Source organism: Nicotiana tabacum, chromosome 11 (assembly GCF_000715075.1).
Source record: "Nicotiana tabacum cultivar K326 chromosome 11, ASM71507v2, whole genome shotgun sequence".
Lineage (NCBI taxonomy): Eukaryota > Viridiplantae > Streptophyta > Magnoliopsida > Solanales > Solanaceae > Nicotiana > Nicotiana tabacum.
In genome coordinates this window covers 133687429-133705723 of record NC_134090.1, presented here as the reverse complement: position 1 = coordinate 133705723, position 18295 = coordinate 133687429, and the positions used below count along the sequence as shown (strand labels likewise).

The 18295-nt window shown below is 40.3% G+C and overlaps 1 protein-coding gene across 1 annotated transcript; it reads right to left on the bottom strand.

Annotated features, from left to right (window-relative positions):
* Positions 1–4680: 4680 nt before the first annotated feature.
* LOC142166019 (secreted RxLR effector protein 161-like) lies at positions 4681–5316 on the bottom strand. Its single transcript, XM_075224420.1, has one exon. The coding sequence runs from the start codon at positions 5314–5316 to the stop codon at positions 4681–4683; it is 636 nt and encodes a 211-aa protein (XP_075080521.1).
* Between the last annotated feature and the right edge of the window lie 12979 nt (positions 5317–18295).

Genomic DNA, 18295 nt, shown 5'->3' with positions numbered 1-18295 from the left:
GCAGTCTCTTATTCTTCCGAGAGGTTAGCTGAGATCTATATCCGGGAGATTGTTCGCCTTCAATGTGTGCCCGAGTCTATCATTTCGGATCGAGTTACGCAGTTTACCTCCTATTTCTGGAGAGTAGTTCAGCGAGAGTTGGGCACACGGGTTGAGTTGAGCACTTTTCATCCTCAAACAGATGGGCAGTCCGAGTGGACCATTCAAATTTTGGAGGATATGCTCCGAGCTTGTGTCATTGATTTTGGAGGCTCGTGCGATCAGTTTTTGCCTTTAGCAGAGTTTGCCTACAACAACAGCTACCAGTCGAGTATTCAGATGGCTCCTTATGAGGTTTTGTATGGTAGGCGGTGTCGATCTCCGGTTGGATGGTTTGAGCCGGGAGAGGCTCGGTTGTTGGGTACAGATCTAGTTCAGGATTCCTTGGACAAGGTCAGGATTATTCAGGATAGGCTTCGTACAGCTCAGTCCAGGCAAAAGAGTTATGCCGACCGCAAGGTTTGTGATTTGGCATTCATGGTCGGTAAGTGGGTATTGCTTCGAGTGTCGCCTATGAAGGGCGTGATGAGATTTGGGAAGAAGGGCAAACTTAGCCCTAGGTTCATTGGCCCGTTTAAGATTCTTGAGCGAGTGGGAGAGGTGGCTTATAGACTTGCATTGCCGCCGAGCTTGTCAGTCGTGCATCCAGTGTTTCATGTGTCCATGCTTCGGAAGTATCACGACGATCCATCCCACGTGTTAGATTTCAGCATTGTCCAGTTGGACAAGGACTTGTCTTATGAGGAGGAGCCAATAGCTATTCTAGACCGGCATGTTCGTTAGCTAAGATCCAAGAGTTTTCCTTCTGTTCGTGTTCCGTGGAGAGGTCAGCCTGCCGAGGCCTCGACCTAGGAGTCCAAGTCCGATATGCGGAGCCGTTATTCCCATATTTTCCCGACTCAGGTACTTCCTTCTTATGTCCATTCGAGGACGAACTGTTGTTTTAGAGGTGGAGAATGTGATGATCCAAAAGGTCATAACTTGTGTTGCAAGTGAATTCAGTGTTCCGAGGCCTAAAAACCTCCTTTTTACCCCCACCTTGATTTACGTGCGTGGTCTGGACCTATATCCGGAAAGCCTTCTATGTGAAAATATGAGAAATAGAAATTTTAGAGTTAAAAAAAATTGATTATGGTTGACTTTGGTCAATATTTTGAGCAAACGGATCGGATCCGTGTTCCGACGATCCCGGGAGGTTCGCAGTAAAATATGGGACTTGGGAGTATGCCCGGAATTGAATTCCGAGGTCCCAAGTTTTAGAAATCAATTTTTGAAAGAAATCGTTTTACTAAATTATCTAAGAAATAAAGAAAAGAATTAATGTTTGAAACCATTGTTATCGGGCCCGTATTTTGGTTCCGGACCTCGGTACAAACTTTTTATAGTATTTGAATCAAATACGGTGAAATGTGGTGAAAAACGGAGTTTATTTGACGTGAGTTGGACTTCTGATTGAAGAGTTATGAACTTTGAGAGTTCTTGATGAAAATGTTGAGTTTTGAGGTTTAATTCATGATCTTACATGTTATTTTGATGCTGTGATCGCACGAGTAGGTCCATATGATTTTTTTGAGTTAGTATGCACATTTGGTTTGGAGTCCCGAGGGCTTGGGTGAGTTTCGGGTAGGTTCCGGGTTGTCTTAGACTTAAAACATGGCTATTGGAGGTTCAGAGAAGTGCAAATCTCTGCACCTGCTAGTGCGGCCCGCACTAGTTTTTGTGCTGTCCACACTGCTGACTGTGCGGCCTAGTCGATTTTGTGCAGTCCCCACAGGTTCACTGGGCCGACTTCAGAAGTCTATATCTTTTGATATACAAGTATATTTGAGATGATTTAAAAACAAAAGTTGTATCCCTTCAGAAGTCTATATCTTTTGATATACAAGTATATGTAGAGAAAGTTATGGACAACATACTAAAGCATGTCACTGCAGTTCACACAGGGGCTGTGCGGCCGCAGTTGCTTTTGTGCGGTCCGCATAGGGCCTCTGAGAGTAGTATATTTAGACGAGATTTTCAGTTATTTTTCATTTTTCAAAACCCCAAAAACATAAGAGGCGATTTCAAAATAAATTATATATTTGGGTTTGTGGGGGAATGGGTAATCGGGTTTTGGTTCGAACTTCGGGTTTTGACCATGTGGGCCCGGGGGAAACTTTTGACTTTTTGGGTAAAACTTTAGAAAACTCATTTCCATGCATTGGGGTTGATTCATTTAGCGTTTATTGATGTAATTAAGTAACTTGTGACTAGATACGAGCGAATTGGTGGTTGAATCAAGGGGTAAAGCTATAATTGAATCGTGAATTATGTTCGTGGCATCGAGGTAAGTGTTTGGTGTAACCTTATCTTGAGGGATTAAGAGTTGAGTCTTACTTGCTATGTGGTAATTGTTAAGTACGACGTATAGGCATGGTGACGAGTATCTATACGTTGGTGTCTAGCATGCTCGTGAGTCTTTATATTGTGATTATCATGACTTTGTTGTATCTTTCATGCCTTGGTGATGGTTTCTAATTTTTTTATAAAGTTTGTGGAAAGAATTGTGACCTATGAACATTGAGGAGCGCTGGCTCAAGTTGTCTAACGAATTGTGAAAGTATAAGTGACAATTGAACTTCTAGAGCATTGGCTCGAGTTGTGAAATGAATTGTGAAGGTATAAGTGATAAGCCCCGAAAGAAAAGTGAGTCTTAATAACATAAGCAAGCGTACGAAGAACCGCTTAGCAAACTCCAAAGCACCAACTTGAACCTCTAGAGCATTGGCTCGAGTTATGAAGTTAATTGTAAAGTAAAAGTGAGAAAGAGAAGAGATCATTATGTTGTCACCCTTTCCGGGCTATTATTGATTTATTTGTTATCTCCTTTGCCGGGATGTGGATGTTATTGATGTTGTTCCCTTGCTGGAATTTAATTGTTGACTTGTTGCTCCCTTGCCCGGATTCTTATTGAAAATTTCCTTTATTTCCTTGCCCTATTGTTTGTGATTGTTGTTTGGGTGAGGAAGAGAGTTAAAGCACGAAGGGTGATGCCGTGCACTATTTTTCTTTTGAGGAAAGAGTGTCAAGCACGAAGGGTGATGCCATGTATTATTGTGAGGAAAGAGTGTAAAGCACGAAGGGTGATGCCGTGGCGCACGATGTACCATTCCATGCCGATTTTATTGATTATATGGCTAGGAAAGAGAGTAAAAGCACGAAGGGTGATGCCGTGCACATTTTTATTATATGATTACTTTGGTGCATTTAGTGATTTCTGATTCTTTGTTTATATCCGAGTTATGATGTTTCTTTCGTTTATTTGATGTCTTTCTATTCGGAACTGTTATCTCCCCCACAACATGCTCTTCTTCCCATTTTGTCTGGTTATTTCTGTACTTCTTTTCCGCTGTATATACATTTTAACTGCACAGGTTTATTTGGTAGTCTGGTCCTAGCCTCGTCACTACTTCGCCGAGGTTAGGCTAGACACTTACCAGCACATGGGGTCGGTTGTGCTGATACTACACTCTGCACTATGTGCAGATCTCGGAGCAGCTTTTGGACCATAGTGTGGAGGCTACCTTTAGTCCTTGCAGAGATCGAAGGTAGACCTTCAGGCGTTCGCAGGACCTGTCGTCTCCCTCCATCCCTATTTCATGTTTCATTTTTCTTTTATTCAGAAATAGTGTATTGTCATTTTCTTCAGACTTTGTATGTAATAAATCTTAGACCGTCTGTGATACTATGACACCAGGTTTTGGGTTCTTTGGGTTTTAAGAGTTGTAATAGATGCAGATTTTAGATATTTAATTGTTATCTTCCGCTTAATTATTTAAAGTTCCGCTGTTTTCATGTTATCGTCTAATATTATTTTAAACAAATAATTGAGTAATGAAATAAATAGTTAAATGATTGGCTTGCCTAGCTCACATTAGTAGGCGCCATCACGACTCCCGAGGGTGAAAAATCCGGGTCGTGACAATAATTAAAGACAAATGGACAAAACATGGATTTTATTGGGAAAAAAGTGTACAAGGATGGACCTTTAACAAGCTTTTTTTTTTCTACTTCTGGCCTTTAGAACTCAAACGAGGACCACCGAACGAGACCTCGACAAGCCCGAAACATCGTCGGGCGGAAATTCACATTTCGTCAAACTCGATCGGAACTTTAACGAAGCTCAAGGATGGTGTTTGGACCGATTTTCAAAGTTGTTTTTGAGCTGTTGTGCAGCTATTTTGGGGTCGTTTTTAGACCTGAAATTTCAGCTTTTCATGGCTGAAAACGAGCTGGAGGTAGGTGGCTTTTTTTAGTTTGTTAGTGTTTAGCAGAGAAAGCAGAAAATGGTATAAAGAAGAAAAGTAGAGATTTTTTATTAAGCTGAATGGAGAGATGTTTAAATACAAAGAGATCCTAACAGAATTGTAGTAAATATTGAAACAGAAATTTCCTCATAATTAGGAACTAATCAACCAATAGTTACATGCCTAAAGACTAGGAAATTCACAACTGAAAAATCTTAAGCCTAGGAACAGAAAATATCTAAGTATCTTCTGCTAATTAAAAATATGTCAGCAGCTACGTCATCGCCAACTTAGTTGCTACATCAGCATAATCAAATAACAGTTTATGAGGCATCTTGCAACACTCCTTCTTGCGTCAAGAGCTGTAAATCGCAAGTTTCATTCTCAAGATCTCAAATTTGCTTGCTGGAAGAGCTTTTGTAAAAATATCAGTCAATTGTTCTTCCATTTTGCAATGCACCAGATTCACCAGACCATCTTTTTGCACTTCTCTCAGAAAATATAGTTTCATATTGAAATGCTTGATCTTTCCATGAAATACTGGATTGTGAGAAATAGCGATAGCAGCTTGGTTGTCTACAAATACCTCAGTGCTTTTCTTAATCTCCAAACCAAGATCGCATGCAATTTTCTTCATCCACAAAGCTTGATTGATAGAAGCTGTAGCAGCAACGAATTCTGCCTCTGCAGTTGATTGAGCAATAATCGCTTGCTTCTTAGAACACCAAGAAAAATAGCCTGAGCAAAAACTAAAACAGTACCCTGAAGTACTTTTTATATCTTCAACAGAACCAGCCCAATCACTGTCAGAAAATCCCCAAAGTTTGAAATTCTGATACTTGCTAAATCTGACTCCATAATCTATTGTTCCTTTGACATACCCGAGCACTCTTTTTGCAACTTTCATAAGCACTTCATTTGGAGAATTCAAGAATTTGTATAGTACACTTACAACATACAGTATATCTGGCCTTGTCGTTATAAGATACATTAGACATCCAATCAAGCTTTTGTAGCTTCCTTCTTATGCTTTTCAGCACCATCATCCTTCATTAGCTCTCCTTTTGACTCGTAGGCGTGCTCATACTTTTGCAGTCTTTCATTCTAAATTTCTTTAGAATTTTTTTTGAATATTTTTTCTGACAAATGGATATTTGATCTTGGACTTGTTTAATATCCATTCCAAGAAAGAAAGACATCTCTCAAAGATCCGTCATTTCAAAAACTTTCATCATTTCTCTTTTATACTCTTCTATGAGCACAACATTACTTCCTATTACTAAAAGATCATCAACATACAGAGAAATGATAACAATGTCAGATTTAGTATGCTTTATATAAAGAGTTGATTCGCTTAGGCTTTTTCGAAAACCTAAGTCAGAAAGAGGATCGCCAATTCTACTGTACCAAAAGAAGTCTGATTATGTCAAGTCTTGCCACAAGTGCAAATATTTCAGAAAAATCTACATCAAAAATCTGAGCATAGCCCTTCACCACAAGCCTGGCTTTGTGCCTGTTCACCGATCCATCTGCATTTAGCTTAGTTCTATAAACCCATTTAACTCCAATGATCTTTCTATCTTGAGGTTTTTCAACCAGCTCCCACGTGTCATTTTTCTCGATCATGGTCAGCTCCTCCTATATTGCAGCTATCCATTTCTTATCTCTTTCAGCTTCTGCATATTTGGCAGGTTCAAATACTACTACGTTGTATCTTTGATGAATATCTTAAAGTGATCTGGTTCCTCTAACTGGAAGTTGGTCGATGCGCTCCTCAAGATTTTGCAACTCATTAGCTTCCATTTCTTGTTTATCTTTATCCCAATTCCATTGCTTTTGCTCAACAAATTCCACATCTCTGCTTATCAAATTTTTTTCAGTTTGTGGTTTGAAAATTCTGTAAGTTTTTGATTGCAAACTATAGCCAATGAAAACTCCAGGTTTCGCCTTTTTGTCAAGTTTATCCCTTTCCACCTGAGGTATGTAAGAAAAACATAAGCAACCAAAATTTTTGAGGTTCTTTAGTGAAAGTTTATACCCATTCCAAGCTTCAAAAGGTGTTTGACCATTCACTGCCTTTGTGGGCAGCATATTTAACAAAAATACAACAGTATTGGCTGTCTCTGCCCACAACTTTTTGGGAAGCTCTTTCTCATGCAACATACACCTTGTCATCTCTATGATAGTCCTATTCTTCCTTTTACTTACTTAATTTTGCTGTGGAGTATATGGAGTAGTAAGTTGCTGCTCTATTCCAGCAACTTCACAAAAGCTTTTGAACTGATCTGAAGAGTACTCAGTCCCATTATTTGATCTAAACACTTGTATTTTGCAGCCACTTTGATTTTCTACCACGGCTTTGAATCTCCAAAAAACTTTAGCGACTTCTGATTTGAACCTTAATAAGTATATCCAACATATCCTTGTTAGATCATCAATAAAAATAATGTAATACCTGCTTCCCTTCAATGATGGAGTTCTTTGGGGACCTCCAAGATCTGTATGAACCAACTACAATTTTTGAGTTACTTTCCAAGTTGATTTTGTGAATGACAACCTTATTTGCTTACCAAACTGACATGCCTCACAACTTGGGAATTCCTTTACAAGTGGAGGTAAACCTTTTGCCGGATCCTTTTTTCTCTATATACAAAAGAGCCTTATGGTGGAAGTGACCCAACCATTTGTGCCAGGTTTCTACAACAGTGGGCTGACTTGGAAAGGCTAGTTGTTCCTCCTCCATCGGATTCAGAGAAAAACTTTTTCCCTGCATTTTAATTTTGAATATTTCCCGGCCATTTGGATCAATGATCAGACAGGCCTTATCTTCAAAGAATAATTTGAATCCATTTTCTAGAAGCTATCCAAGACTTAATAAATTCTGATCAATTTTTGGAACAAATAAAACTTTAGAAATAAGTTTTTACCTTTATAACTCTGAATAGCTACAATCCCCAATTCCGACTCGTGCTGTAACTGATCTATCAAGCTTTCCAAAAAGCTTCTCATCACTAGTCATGTGGTTTATACGACCACTATCAATAAGCAGTTGTCTCTTGAAATACTAGATGCAAAACATGATGCAACAAAGAGTTGTTCTTCCTCATGTTGATTTGCAACTTGAGCTTCTCCCTGCTGTTGAGATCCTTTTTTCTTGCAGATGATCTCAGCATGCCCAAGTTTCTGACATCTCCTGCATCTCATATCCGTCTTTCTCCAATATTTGAAGTGAGGATGATTCTTCCTTCCACAATGCTGACATGGAGGAAATCTTCTCTTTTATTGTTGCCAGAGTCATTGCTACCACCATTATTAGAAGAAGCCTGATTGTATCCAACATGATTATTTTTCTCTTTCAGTTTCTTGTATTTGCTTCCAGCATTGTCTTGCAACTTGGCCTACAGTGCACCTTCTACTAACCCTTCTTGTCTCATTAATCTTCTCTGCTCTTATGCCTGCAATGCATTTGACAATTCTGCCAAAGTGATCATTGACAGATCCTTAGTATTTTCTAAGGAAACAATAGTTGGTTCAAACTTCTCAAATAGTGTTACAAGAATTTTCTCGACAATTCTACTATCAGGAAGTTTAGTAGCCAACATTCTTACCTTATTCGCAATACTAAGAAGTCTATCTGAATATTCTTTAATAGTTTCAGATTCCTTCATTTTTTGCATATAAAATTATCTGATGAGATTCATCACTTTCATGCCTTTGATTCTCTCATCTCCATGATATTCACTGGAAAAAATCATTGGTGAAATTCCAGCATATAATCAAGCTTTCGCCTTGGATTTCCTTATCGTCCTTTCCTTGTGAAGTATGATCTGAGCCATTGTTCGTTTGCTAGGTAAAGCAGGAATATCATAATCCTCCTCTACTGCATCCCAGAGATCACATGCCTCTATGTGAGTTTGCATCTTGATCTCCCATACTTGGTAATTCTCTCCATCAAACATTGGTAAAGCACTAGCAAAAGAACCAGAAGAGTTTTCTTTTGTTTCCATGTGTTTTGATGGCTTTTTAGGGAAATAGGTAGGAGTTTTCTTTCATTCAGATTACACTCACAGGTCACTCACAGGACCCTTAAGAAAAAAAAGGCTCTGATACCAATTTGTTAGTGTTTAGCAGAGAAAGCACAAAATGGCATAAAGAAGAAAATGAGAGATTTTTTATTAAGCTAATTGAAGAGATGTTTAAATACAAAGAGATCCAAACAGAATTGCAGTAAATACTGAAATAGAAATTTCCTAATAATCAAGAACCGATCAACCAACAACTACATGCCTAAAGACTAGGAAATTCACAACTGAAAAATCTTAAGCCTAGGAATAGAAAATATCTAAGTATCTTCTGCAATTTAAAAACATGTCAACAGCTACGTCATCGCCAAAACCCAGTTGCTACATCAGAATAATCAAATAATAGCTTATGAGGCATCTTGCAATACAACTGCATTTGGGGCTGTTTTGGAACTATTTTTCTGCAGCTTTACAGTTGGGTTTTCTACATGTCTGAGCAGATTTTTAGCCGCATTTTTTGAACTTTTAGCGGAGCTTTAGAAGAGGTTAATTGTGGTGAGTTTGACATCTATTTTTTATGCTGTTTTTGAGTATTTTTTAGCTGAATTTTAGCTGGGTTTTATGCTATTTAGGGAGGAAGAGGGGGTTATTTTGGGGTCATTTTTGGACAAAGAAGAGGCTGGTTTGAGGGCAGAGTTATGGAACTATTTGAGGTAATTTTGGGGCTATTTCTGGGTCTGTTTTGGAGGGTGATTTCTGGTGTGTTTTTCCTGCATTTTTATTGCGTTTGAGGTTTTATTTGGACTGATATTCCCTGGAGTTTGGTTGCTGGATTTTTGTGATGTTTGGGTACTTTACATGACTGTTTTTTGGTTATTTAATGGAGGGATTTGATGCTGATTCAATTGGGTCCTAAGTGATAAGGAAGGTGGCTAAATTTTATGGAGAAGATGGAGGTCTTAGTGAGTTTTTCATGGCTGAAACTTCTGATAATTTTGAAGGGAAGATGAAGATGGACAAATGGTTTTTTTGGTTCCTAGCAACTATTCGTCATCTGTTTTAATCTTTTGTGTTCACTCTTCTTTTAAAATCTCCTCCTCTCTTCATGTATGTGCTTGTGTATATAATATAAAAAAGGTAGGAAGAGTGTACAGAATGGATAATAGGACAAAGAAATAGTGTAGGGAGTAGGGTGGTGGGACAAGGAAATAGTGTATTGAGTAGGTGATGGGATAAGAAAACAGTATAGGGAAGGTAGAAAGTAATCTTATTAAATTTGATCTGTGCTTAAAATAAATTCTTCCAACCTATATGTAGTAGACTGTGTTAAAAAAAGTACGTTTCTCTAATAAATCCTACTAATAAAAATTACATAAAAGTTAAAATATCAAGATTAAAATCTAAAAAATATTAAATACAAAAAATAGAAAGCTCAAGCGTGGTAAAAAATTAGGTGCTCACGGCATGACCCTCTTTGCTTAGAAACAAGGAGAGTTTTCAAGCAAAGAAATTAAAAAGGTTGTCTAATTTTTTTACCAAACCGTTATTCAAAAAAGAAAAGAAAAATGAAGAAGACGAGTGAGTCTTGGTTTTGGACATCCTACATATCCCGAGTTATAAGGGAATCAAGTCATGTGTAGTTCAAGTAGAGTGGTGGAATGATGAGTTGGAGAATCGAGTGAGGTTCCGTCGAGGCTCCGATCTGCAGTCCTATTTATTACATCAAAATGAAAAAGAATATTACACTAAAGAAAAATGAAAAATATAAGGTGTTATCTACTCTTTGTGTCGTGCATCTTGCATTTCACTTGAGATCTCGTAAACTCGCATTGGAAGATAGGTGTCTTGAATATGAAGCTCGCCAACCCGCACTTGGAGGTAGGTGCGTTGAGCTTAGGGCTTGTTGACCCGCATTGGTTCCTTGAGATTGAAGATTGATTCTTGAAGCTCGAGCTTGAATTGAGTCTTGAATGCTCACTTCTTAATTAGAAGCCGAGAAGATGGATTTTGAGATGTTGGTCGATATGTGCATTACATCAAAACTTGACCCCAATCGTCTTTATGCTCAAACAACCTTCTTTTTTTGATCAGTGTTTGGAACTTGATTTTGGAAATCCAGATTGCTGACACCTTATCAAAGTTAACTCCGAGTATCTTGTGATTGAAAGGCCTCTTTTTTTCCTGATGAGAACTAAAATTGCAATATTTAATCATCACAATCTGTGCTTTATGGCGGGGTCCTACAAAACCATCAAAGTCGAACAAAACTTTTCTTCCCCAGTTTGGCACTAGAAAAATTTTGTGAGTTATTAGAAAGCTATAAATGATATAATTTGTCGAACGACAAAGACAGTAGTATAAACTAGCTACGAGAGGATATGTATCCAGGAGGGTAGTACCATGTGTTACCAAAAGGAAATAGACTTAGAGGATGGTACTCTATATTACTAAAAGGAAATGTAACGAGGGGATCACGCCCTGTATCACTATGAGGGAAATTAAATAGGGGTGGCCCCTATATTACTAAAAAGGGGAACGTAATCAGGGGTTGACGCACTGTATTACTGTAAAGGAATGTAACTAGGGATTGGCGCCCTGTATTACTAGAAAGGAATGTAACCAGGGGTTAGTACCCTGCATTACTGAAAGGAAATGTAACCAGACGTTGATACCCTGTATCAGTGGAAGAAATATAACCAGGGGTTAGTACCCTTTCTTACTGAGAAAAAATGTAACCAGTGGATGGAACCATGTATTACTGAAAAGAAATGTAACCAGGGGTTGGCATTGGCACCTTGTATTACTGATAAGGAATATAGCCAGGGGTTGATACCCTGTATTACTGAAAGGAAATGTGACCAGGGGTTGGCACCCTATTTTATTGAGAAGGAATATAACTAGGGGTTGGTGCCCTATATTATTGATAAAATGCTGAATCCCCCTAGGTAAAAAAGTTCTACCCGAGTTAAGCTACAAAAAAGTAAGTCTAGGCGAAAAATACTTCTACCTAGAAATATGAGCTGTATCCCCCTAGGTGAATAGGTTCTACCTGAGTTAAGCTACGTAAGACAGCCTGACCAAAGAGTACTTCTACTCGAAAATATGAGTTGTATCCCCCTAGGCGAATAGGTTCTACCCGAGTTAAGCTACCTAAAGTAGCCTGAGCGAAGAGCACTTCCAGAACTAATAACGATCCTCTACATCTCCATGGCCAGTAGGGACCAAAGGTAGCTGTTAATCACGCTCTGGACTTATAGACATACTTCATTAACCAGACTTGGTTTCCTGTCTCCTTAGAGCTCAAGGATACATTGGTACGAGCCTATAGAACAATAACAAGTGTTAACAATGTCAAATAAATCATGTAAGGATAGATTAACGCATGCAAGGGTAGATTAATAATAAAAGATATAACATGTAATTCCAATTCCATTAAAGGCAAGAAAATGGTCTAAATAGCCTTAACCAGTCAAATGCCACATATAGCCCGTGTACCTATCATCACCTTGAGTACACGGCTTTCACATAACATAGGTAGCACAATCAATCCAAATCCTAAGGGGTAGTTCCCTCACACAAAGTTAGGCATGATACACCTAAAACAAGCTAAATTAACCCACTAATAAGCCTTTTCCACGAATAACCAACTGTGGACGGCTTGAATCTTGCCAAAATAACTTAATACCATAAATACAAACCATAGAAAACTATTCTGGATAATAAAGTTGTAATCTTTAAAGAAAATCAAAAAGTCAACTCTGAGCCCGCACCTCGGAACCTGACCAAACTTACAAAATTCGAACATCCATTCAATAACGAGTCTAACCAAACTAAAATTATACGATTCCGACCTCAAATCGACCTTCAAATCCTCAATTTATAGTTTATGAAGTTTCCACAAAAATTCCCAATTTTTCCAACTCAAAACGCTAATTAAATGATAAAAACAATGATGGATTCATGAATAATAAGCAAACGAGTCAAAAACACTTACCCCAATCTATTCCCTCAAACATCACCCAAAACCGATCTCTCTAACTCAAAGTATGGAAAATGAAATAAACCCTCGACTCTAACTCTTTTTTTTCGCAGGTATTCCACTTATGCGGCCTCCCTGCCACATCTGTGACCCTGCACCTGTAGAAAATACATCGCAGGTGTGACCTCAACTAACTCAGGGACATTTCGCTTCTACGGCATAATAAATGCATCTTCGCTTCTGCTTCTGAGGACTAAGAGCGCATCTGTGCTTCCACAGATGCAGAGACTGACCGCAACTACGGTCCCTCAAGGATCGCGTATATTCTGCTTCTACGAATGAGTTGCCGATTCAGTGGGTGCGTACCTTCACCCAGGTATTCGCAAATGTGACCTTCCCCTTGGTCAGCCTCCTTCGCTTCTACGATCTCCTAGACACACCTGCGGCCAAGCCCTCCGCAGGTGCGATGACACCAGAAACTCAGCTGCAACAACATTTACTTCTATGTCAAAAATGGACCTAAATCAATCCGAATTACGCCCAGGGGCACCGGGACACCGTCTGAACATACCATCAAGTCCCAAAACACAAAACGAACCTACTCGAGGCCAAATCATATCAAACAACATCAAACTACGAATCACACTCCAATTCAAACCTATTGAATCCATGAACCTTCAACTTCTAACACTAATACCAAATCATATTAAACCAACTATGAATGAGATCAAATTTTGAACACACGTTATAAATGACATAATGGACCTATTCCAACTCTCGAAACCAAAATCCGACCTCGATATCGACAAATTCATCTCTCGCTCAAACCTCTAAGCTTTCCAAACCTTCAACTTTCATCAATTCAAACCAAAATGACCTACGAACCTCCAAATCATTATCCATACATACTCCTAAGTCCAAAATAGACGGAGCTATCAGAATCATCAAAACTCCATTCTGGATTCGTCTACACAAAAGTCAAAGTTTGGTCAACTCTTTCAACTTAAGCTTCCTACTTTGGACCAAGTGTCCCAATTTACAAAATCAAAACAACCACCCCAGTAAGTCATATAACCACAATTTTACATAGAGGAGGCAATAAACAAGGGAACGAGGCTAAAATACTCAAATGACTGGCCGAGTTGTAACATCTTCCCCCACTTAAAACAAACGTTTGTCCTTGAATGAGTATATAACATACCTGAAGTAATGAAAAGATGAGGATAATGGCAATGCATATCATGCTCGGTCTCCCAAGTTGCCTCTTTGACTGGTTGACCCCTCTAGTGAACCTTCACCAAAGCAATGTTCTTTGACCTCAACTTTCGGACCTGCCTATCCAATATGGCCACAAACTCCTCAACATAAGTCAAATCCTTGTCCAATAGTACTGAGCTGAAGTCTAAAACATGGGACAGATCACCTTGATACTTCCGAAGCATGGAAACATGAAATACTGGATGAACTACAGATAAGCTAGGTGGCAATGCAAGCTTGTAGGCCACTTCCCCCACTCTCTCGAGGATCTCAAAATAACCAATATACCTAGGGCTCAACTTGCCCTTCTTTTCGAACCTCATCACACCCTTCATGGGTGAAACTTGGAGCAAAACCCTTTCTCCAACCATGAATGTAACATCACGAACTCTTCGATCGACATAAATCTTCTACCTAGACTGTGTTGTACGAAGCTAATACTGGATCAACTTGACTTTCTCTAAGGCATCTCGAACGAAATCTGTGCCCAACAACGTAGCCTCACCCGGCTCAAACCAACCAACTTGAGAACGACATCACCTCCCATATAGGGCCTCATAAAGAGTTATCTGAATACTCGATTGGTAGCTATTATTATAGGAAAACTCTGCAAGCGGCAAGAAATGATCCCAAGAACCCCCAAAATCCATAACACTAGCATGAAACATATCCTCTAATATCTGTGTGGGTGAAATATTGTACTCAAATCAACCCATGTCCCTAACTCACGCTTTACAGCTATGTAAAAGTGCAATGTAAAATGCGTGCCCGATCAGAGATATTGGATACCGGTACTCCATGAAGTCGAAAAATCTCGCAAATATAAATCTGAGCTAGTCGCTAAGAAGAATAGGTATTCCCCACTGGAATGAAATGAGCCGACTTGGTCAACCTATCGACAATCAACCATACAACATCAAATTTCTTTAAAGTCTATGGGAGCCCAACAACAAAGTCCATGGTAACACGCTCCCATTTCCACTCGAGAATCTCAAGTCTCTGAAGCAAACCGCTTGGCCTCTGATGCTCATACTTCACCTGCTGAAAGTTTAGGCACTGAGCCACATAATCCACTATATCTTTCTTCATTATCCTCCACTAATTATGCTATCTCAAATCCTGATACATTTTAGTGGCACCCGGATGAATGGAGTACCACAAACTGTGGGCCTTCTGAAGGATCAACTGACGTAATCTATCTACATTGGGCACACATAACCAGCCCTGCATCCGCAACACGCCTTCATCTCTGACAGAAACATCCTTGGCATCATCACCGTGCTGTACCGTGTCATTAAGGACAAGCAAATGGGGGTCGTCATACTGACGCTCTCTAATGCGCTCATATAAGGAAAACCGAGAAACCACGAAATCAAGAACTCGACTAGGTTTAGAAACATCTAACCTCACAAACTGATTGGCCAAGGCCTAAACATCCATGGCTAGTGGCCTCTACTACCGGTAGATATGCCAAACTACCTAAACTCTCCGACTTTCTACTCAAGGCATCGGCCACCACATTGGCCTTCCCGGGATGATATAGAATAGGAATATCATAGTCTTTAAGAAACTCTAACCGTAGCTACAAGCTAAGATCCTTCTACTTGAACAGATGTTGGAGACTCCGGTGGTCGGTATAGACCTCACATGCGACACCATACAGATAATGCCACCAAATCTTCAAGGCATGAACAATAGCTGCCAATTCTAAGTTGGGGACTGGATAATTCTTCTCATGAACCTTCAACTTCCGAGACGAGTAGGTAATCACCCGACCATATGGCATCAACACCATGCTAAGGCTAACACGTGACACATCAAAATACAGAGTGTAAGACCCCCAACCTGTAGGCAACACCAACATTGGGTCTATAGTCAAAGCAGTCTTGAGCTTTTGAAATACGCTTCACACTCCTCGGACCATCTGAAAAGAGCTCCTTTCTGGGTCAATCTAGTCATAAGTGTAGTAATGGATGAAACCCTCCATGAATGACGATAATACCCGGCCAAACCAAGGAAACTCCGAATCTCAATAGCTGAAGATGGTCTGGGCTAACTTTAAACTACTTCAATATTCTTCGGATCTACCTTGATCCCCTCACTCGACACCACATGACCTAAAAATGCCATAGAATCAAGCCAAGTTTCACACTTTAAGAATTTAATACAACTTCTTCTCCCTCAAGGTCTGGAGCACGATCCTTACATGCTGCTCTTGATCTTCCCAAATGCGGGAGTATTCCAAGTTGTCGTCAATAAACACAATGACGAATGAATCAAGATGAGGCTGGAATACAATGTTCATCAGGTGCATAAATATTGTTGGGGCATTGATCAGCCCAAATGAAATCATAAGGGAACTTATAGTGACCATACCGAGTCCAAAAGGTAGTCTTCAAAATACTTGGACCTGAATCTTCAGCTGATGATACCCTAACCGCAAATCAATCTTCGAGAACACTCTAGCACCCTATAGCTAGTGAAATAAGTCATCAATCCGCAACAATGGGTACTTGTTCTTCCCTATAACTTTGTTCAGCTATTTATAATCAATACACATGCGCATCGAAATATCCTTCTTCTTTACAAACAGAATGAAGCGCCCCAAGTTGACACACTAGGCCGGATGAAACCCTTATCAAGCAACTCTTGCAGTTGTTCCTTTAACTCCTTCAACTCCACTGGTGCCATTTGATATGGTGGGATAGAAATAGGCTGAGTGTCCGACAACAAGTCAATACCAAAATCGATATTTCTATCGGGCGACATGCCTGGAAGATCTGCTGGAAATAAATCTGGGAAGTCTCTCACTACCAGAACTGACTCAATGGTAGGAGAATCTGCACTAACATCCCTTACAAAGGCTAGATATGGCTCACATACCTTCTCAACCATCCGATGTACCTTAAGGAATGACATAACCCTGCTAGGAATATAATCCAATGAACCCCTCCAATCCAACTACAGCAAACCTGGCATAGCCAGTGTCACAGTCTTGGCGTGATTCTAGAATAGCATGATGGGGCGACAACTAGACCATGCCCAAGATAACATCAAACCTACCATTTTGAGTAACAATAGATCAACTCTGGTCTCAAAACCACCAATAACAACTAAACACAACTGTTACACACGATCTAGAATAATAGAATCTACCACTTGCATGCACACATATACATGAGAACTCAAAGAATCACGAAATATATCCAAATACAGAGCAAAGTAAGATGGCATAAATGAGTAAGTGGAGCCTGGATCAAATAAGACTGATGCATCTCTATGACAAACCAGAACAATACATGTGATGCCTGCGTCTGCTGCGTCCACCTCTGTCCTACCTGGGAAAGCATAGAATCTGGCCTAGCCTCCCCATCAAGAGCGACCCCTACCCGTCTGACCTCCACACCTAGTTGGCTATGCAGGCGGAGCGACAACTAGAGAAACAACTACAACATAAGAAGTTTGTGGATTCGGTGGAATACATGGAGCCTGAGCAGCCTATGGAGGTGCACCCCTCCTAAGTCTAGGGTAGTTCCTCACCATATGTAGGGTATCAGTACACTCAAAGCAAGCTCTCTGTGGGCGTGGATATTGAAACTGGCCTAGGCCTGATCGCCTAGACTGACCGTTGAAGGCACCCCCTTTAAGAGGTGCACTAGATAGCATCTAAGCAAAATGGGCAACCTAAGACCTCAAAGTAGCCAGAGCACCACTAGAAGCTGAGAATGTTGAATGAATGGACGACTCACATAGCCTCTACCATGACGGAATGTAGCTGCAACGCGGCCACTACTAAATCCTCTAGTACCTCGAGACCTTTTTCCCTTCCTGTCCTCTCTCTCACGGCACCGCATACCCTCCAGAATCCGCATGATTTCTGCCACCTGCTAATATGGGGTATCTATCTCCAACTCTTGAGCCATGCTGAATCTAATACCATAGTTGAGCCCCTCGATGAATCGGCAGACTCGCTCTCTAACTGTAGAAACCAAGGCAGGTGCATGTATGGACAACTCACTGAATCTGACAGCATACTCTCACACTATCATAGTACCCTGGCACAACTGCTCAAACTCTGTGCGCCATGCATCCCTTTCAGTTTTGGGGAATAAACTCTCTCAAGAACATTTTTAAAAACTGATTCCATATGAGTGAAGGTGCATCAGCTAGGCTAACCTCCTCATAAACCCGCCACCACTAATACGCTGCTCTTAACAGCTGGAATATAGTAAAAGCAACCCCGCTCGCCTCCACAATACCCATGGTGCAAAGAATACAGTGGCACTTCTCTAGGAAACCCTGTGCATCCTCTGTATCTAGGCTGTTGTAAGTAGGAGGATGATACTTCTTGAACCTCTCAAGTCTAAGATACTCCTCCTCAGATTCCATTGCCCTAACCTCAGGCTGAACCGGAACAACAGGTTGCGCTGGCATAACCTCGAGGACTTGATCGACATGGACCCACTGCTTTGAAGTACGAGCTACAAGAGTCTGAGCTCCTCCCCTAGCCTGAGATGTAGCTGGAGCAAGTGAAATCAACCCCGCCTGAGCTAGAGTGCCGAACATGCTCAAGAATTATGATAGGATCTCTTAAAGTGCAAGGGTGACAACAGGTGCATCAGGTGCATGTCCCCTAGTTGGAGCTACTGGTGGCTCCTTAGTCGTTACTTGGGCAGGTGCTCTAGCTACACCACGTGCCCTTCTTCGGCCTC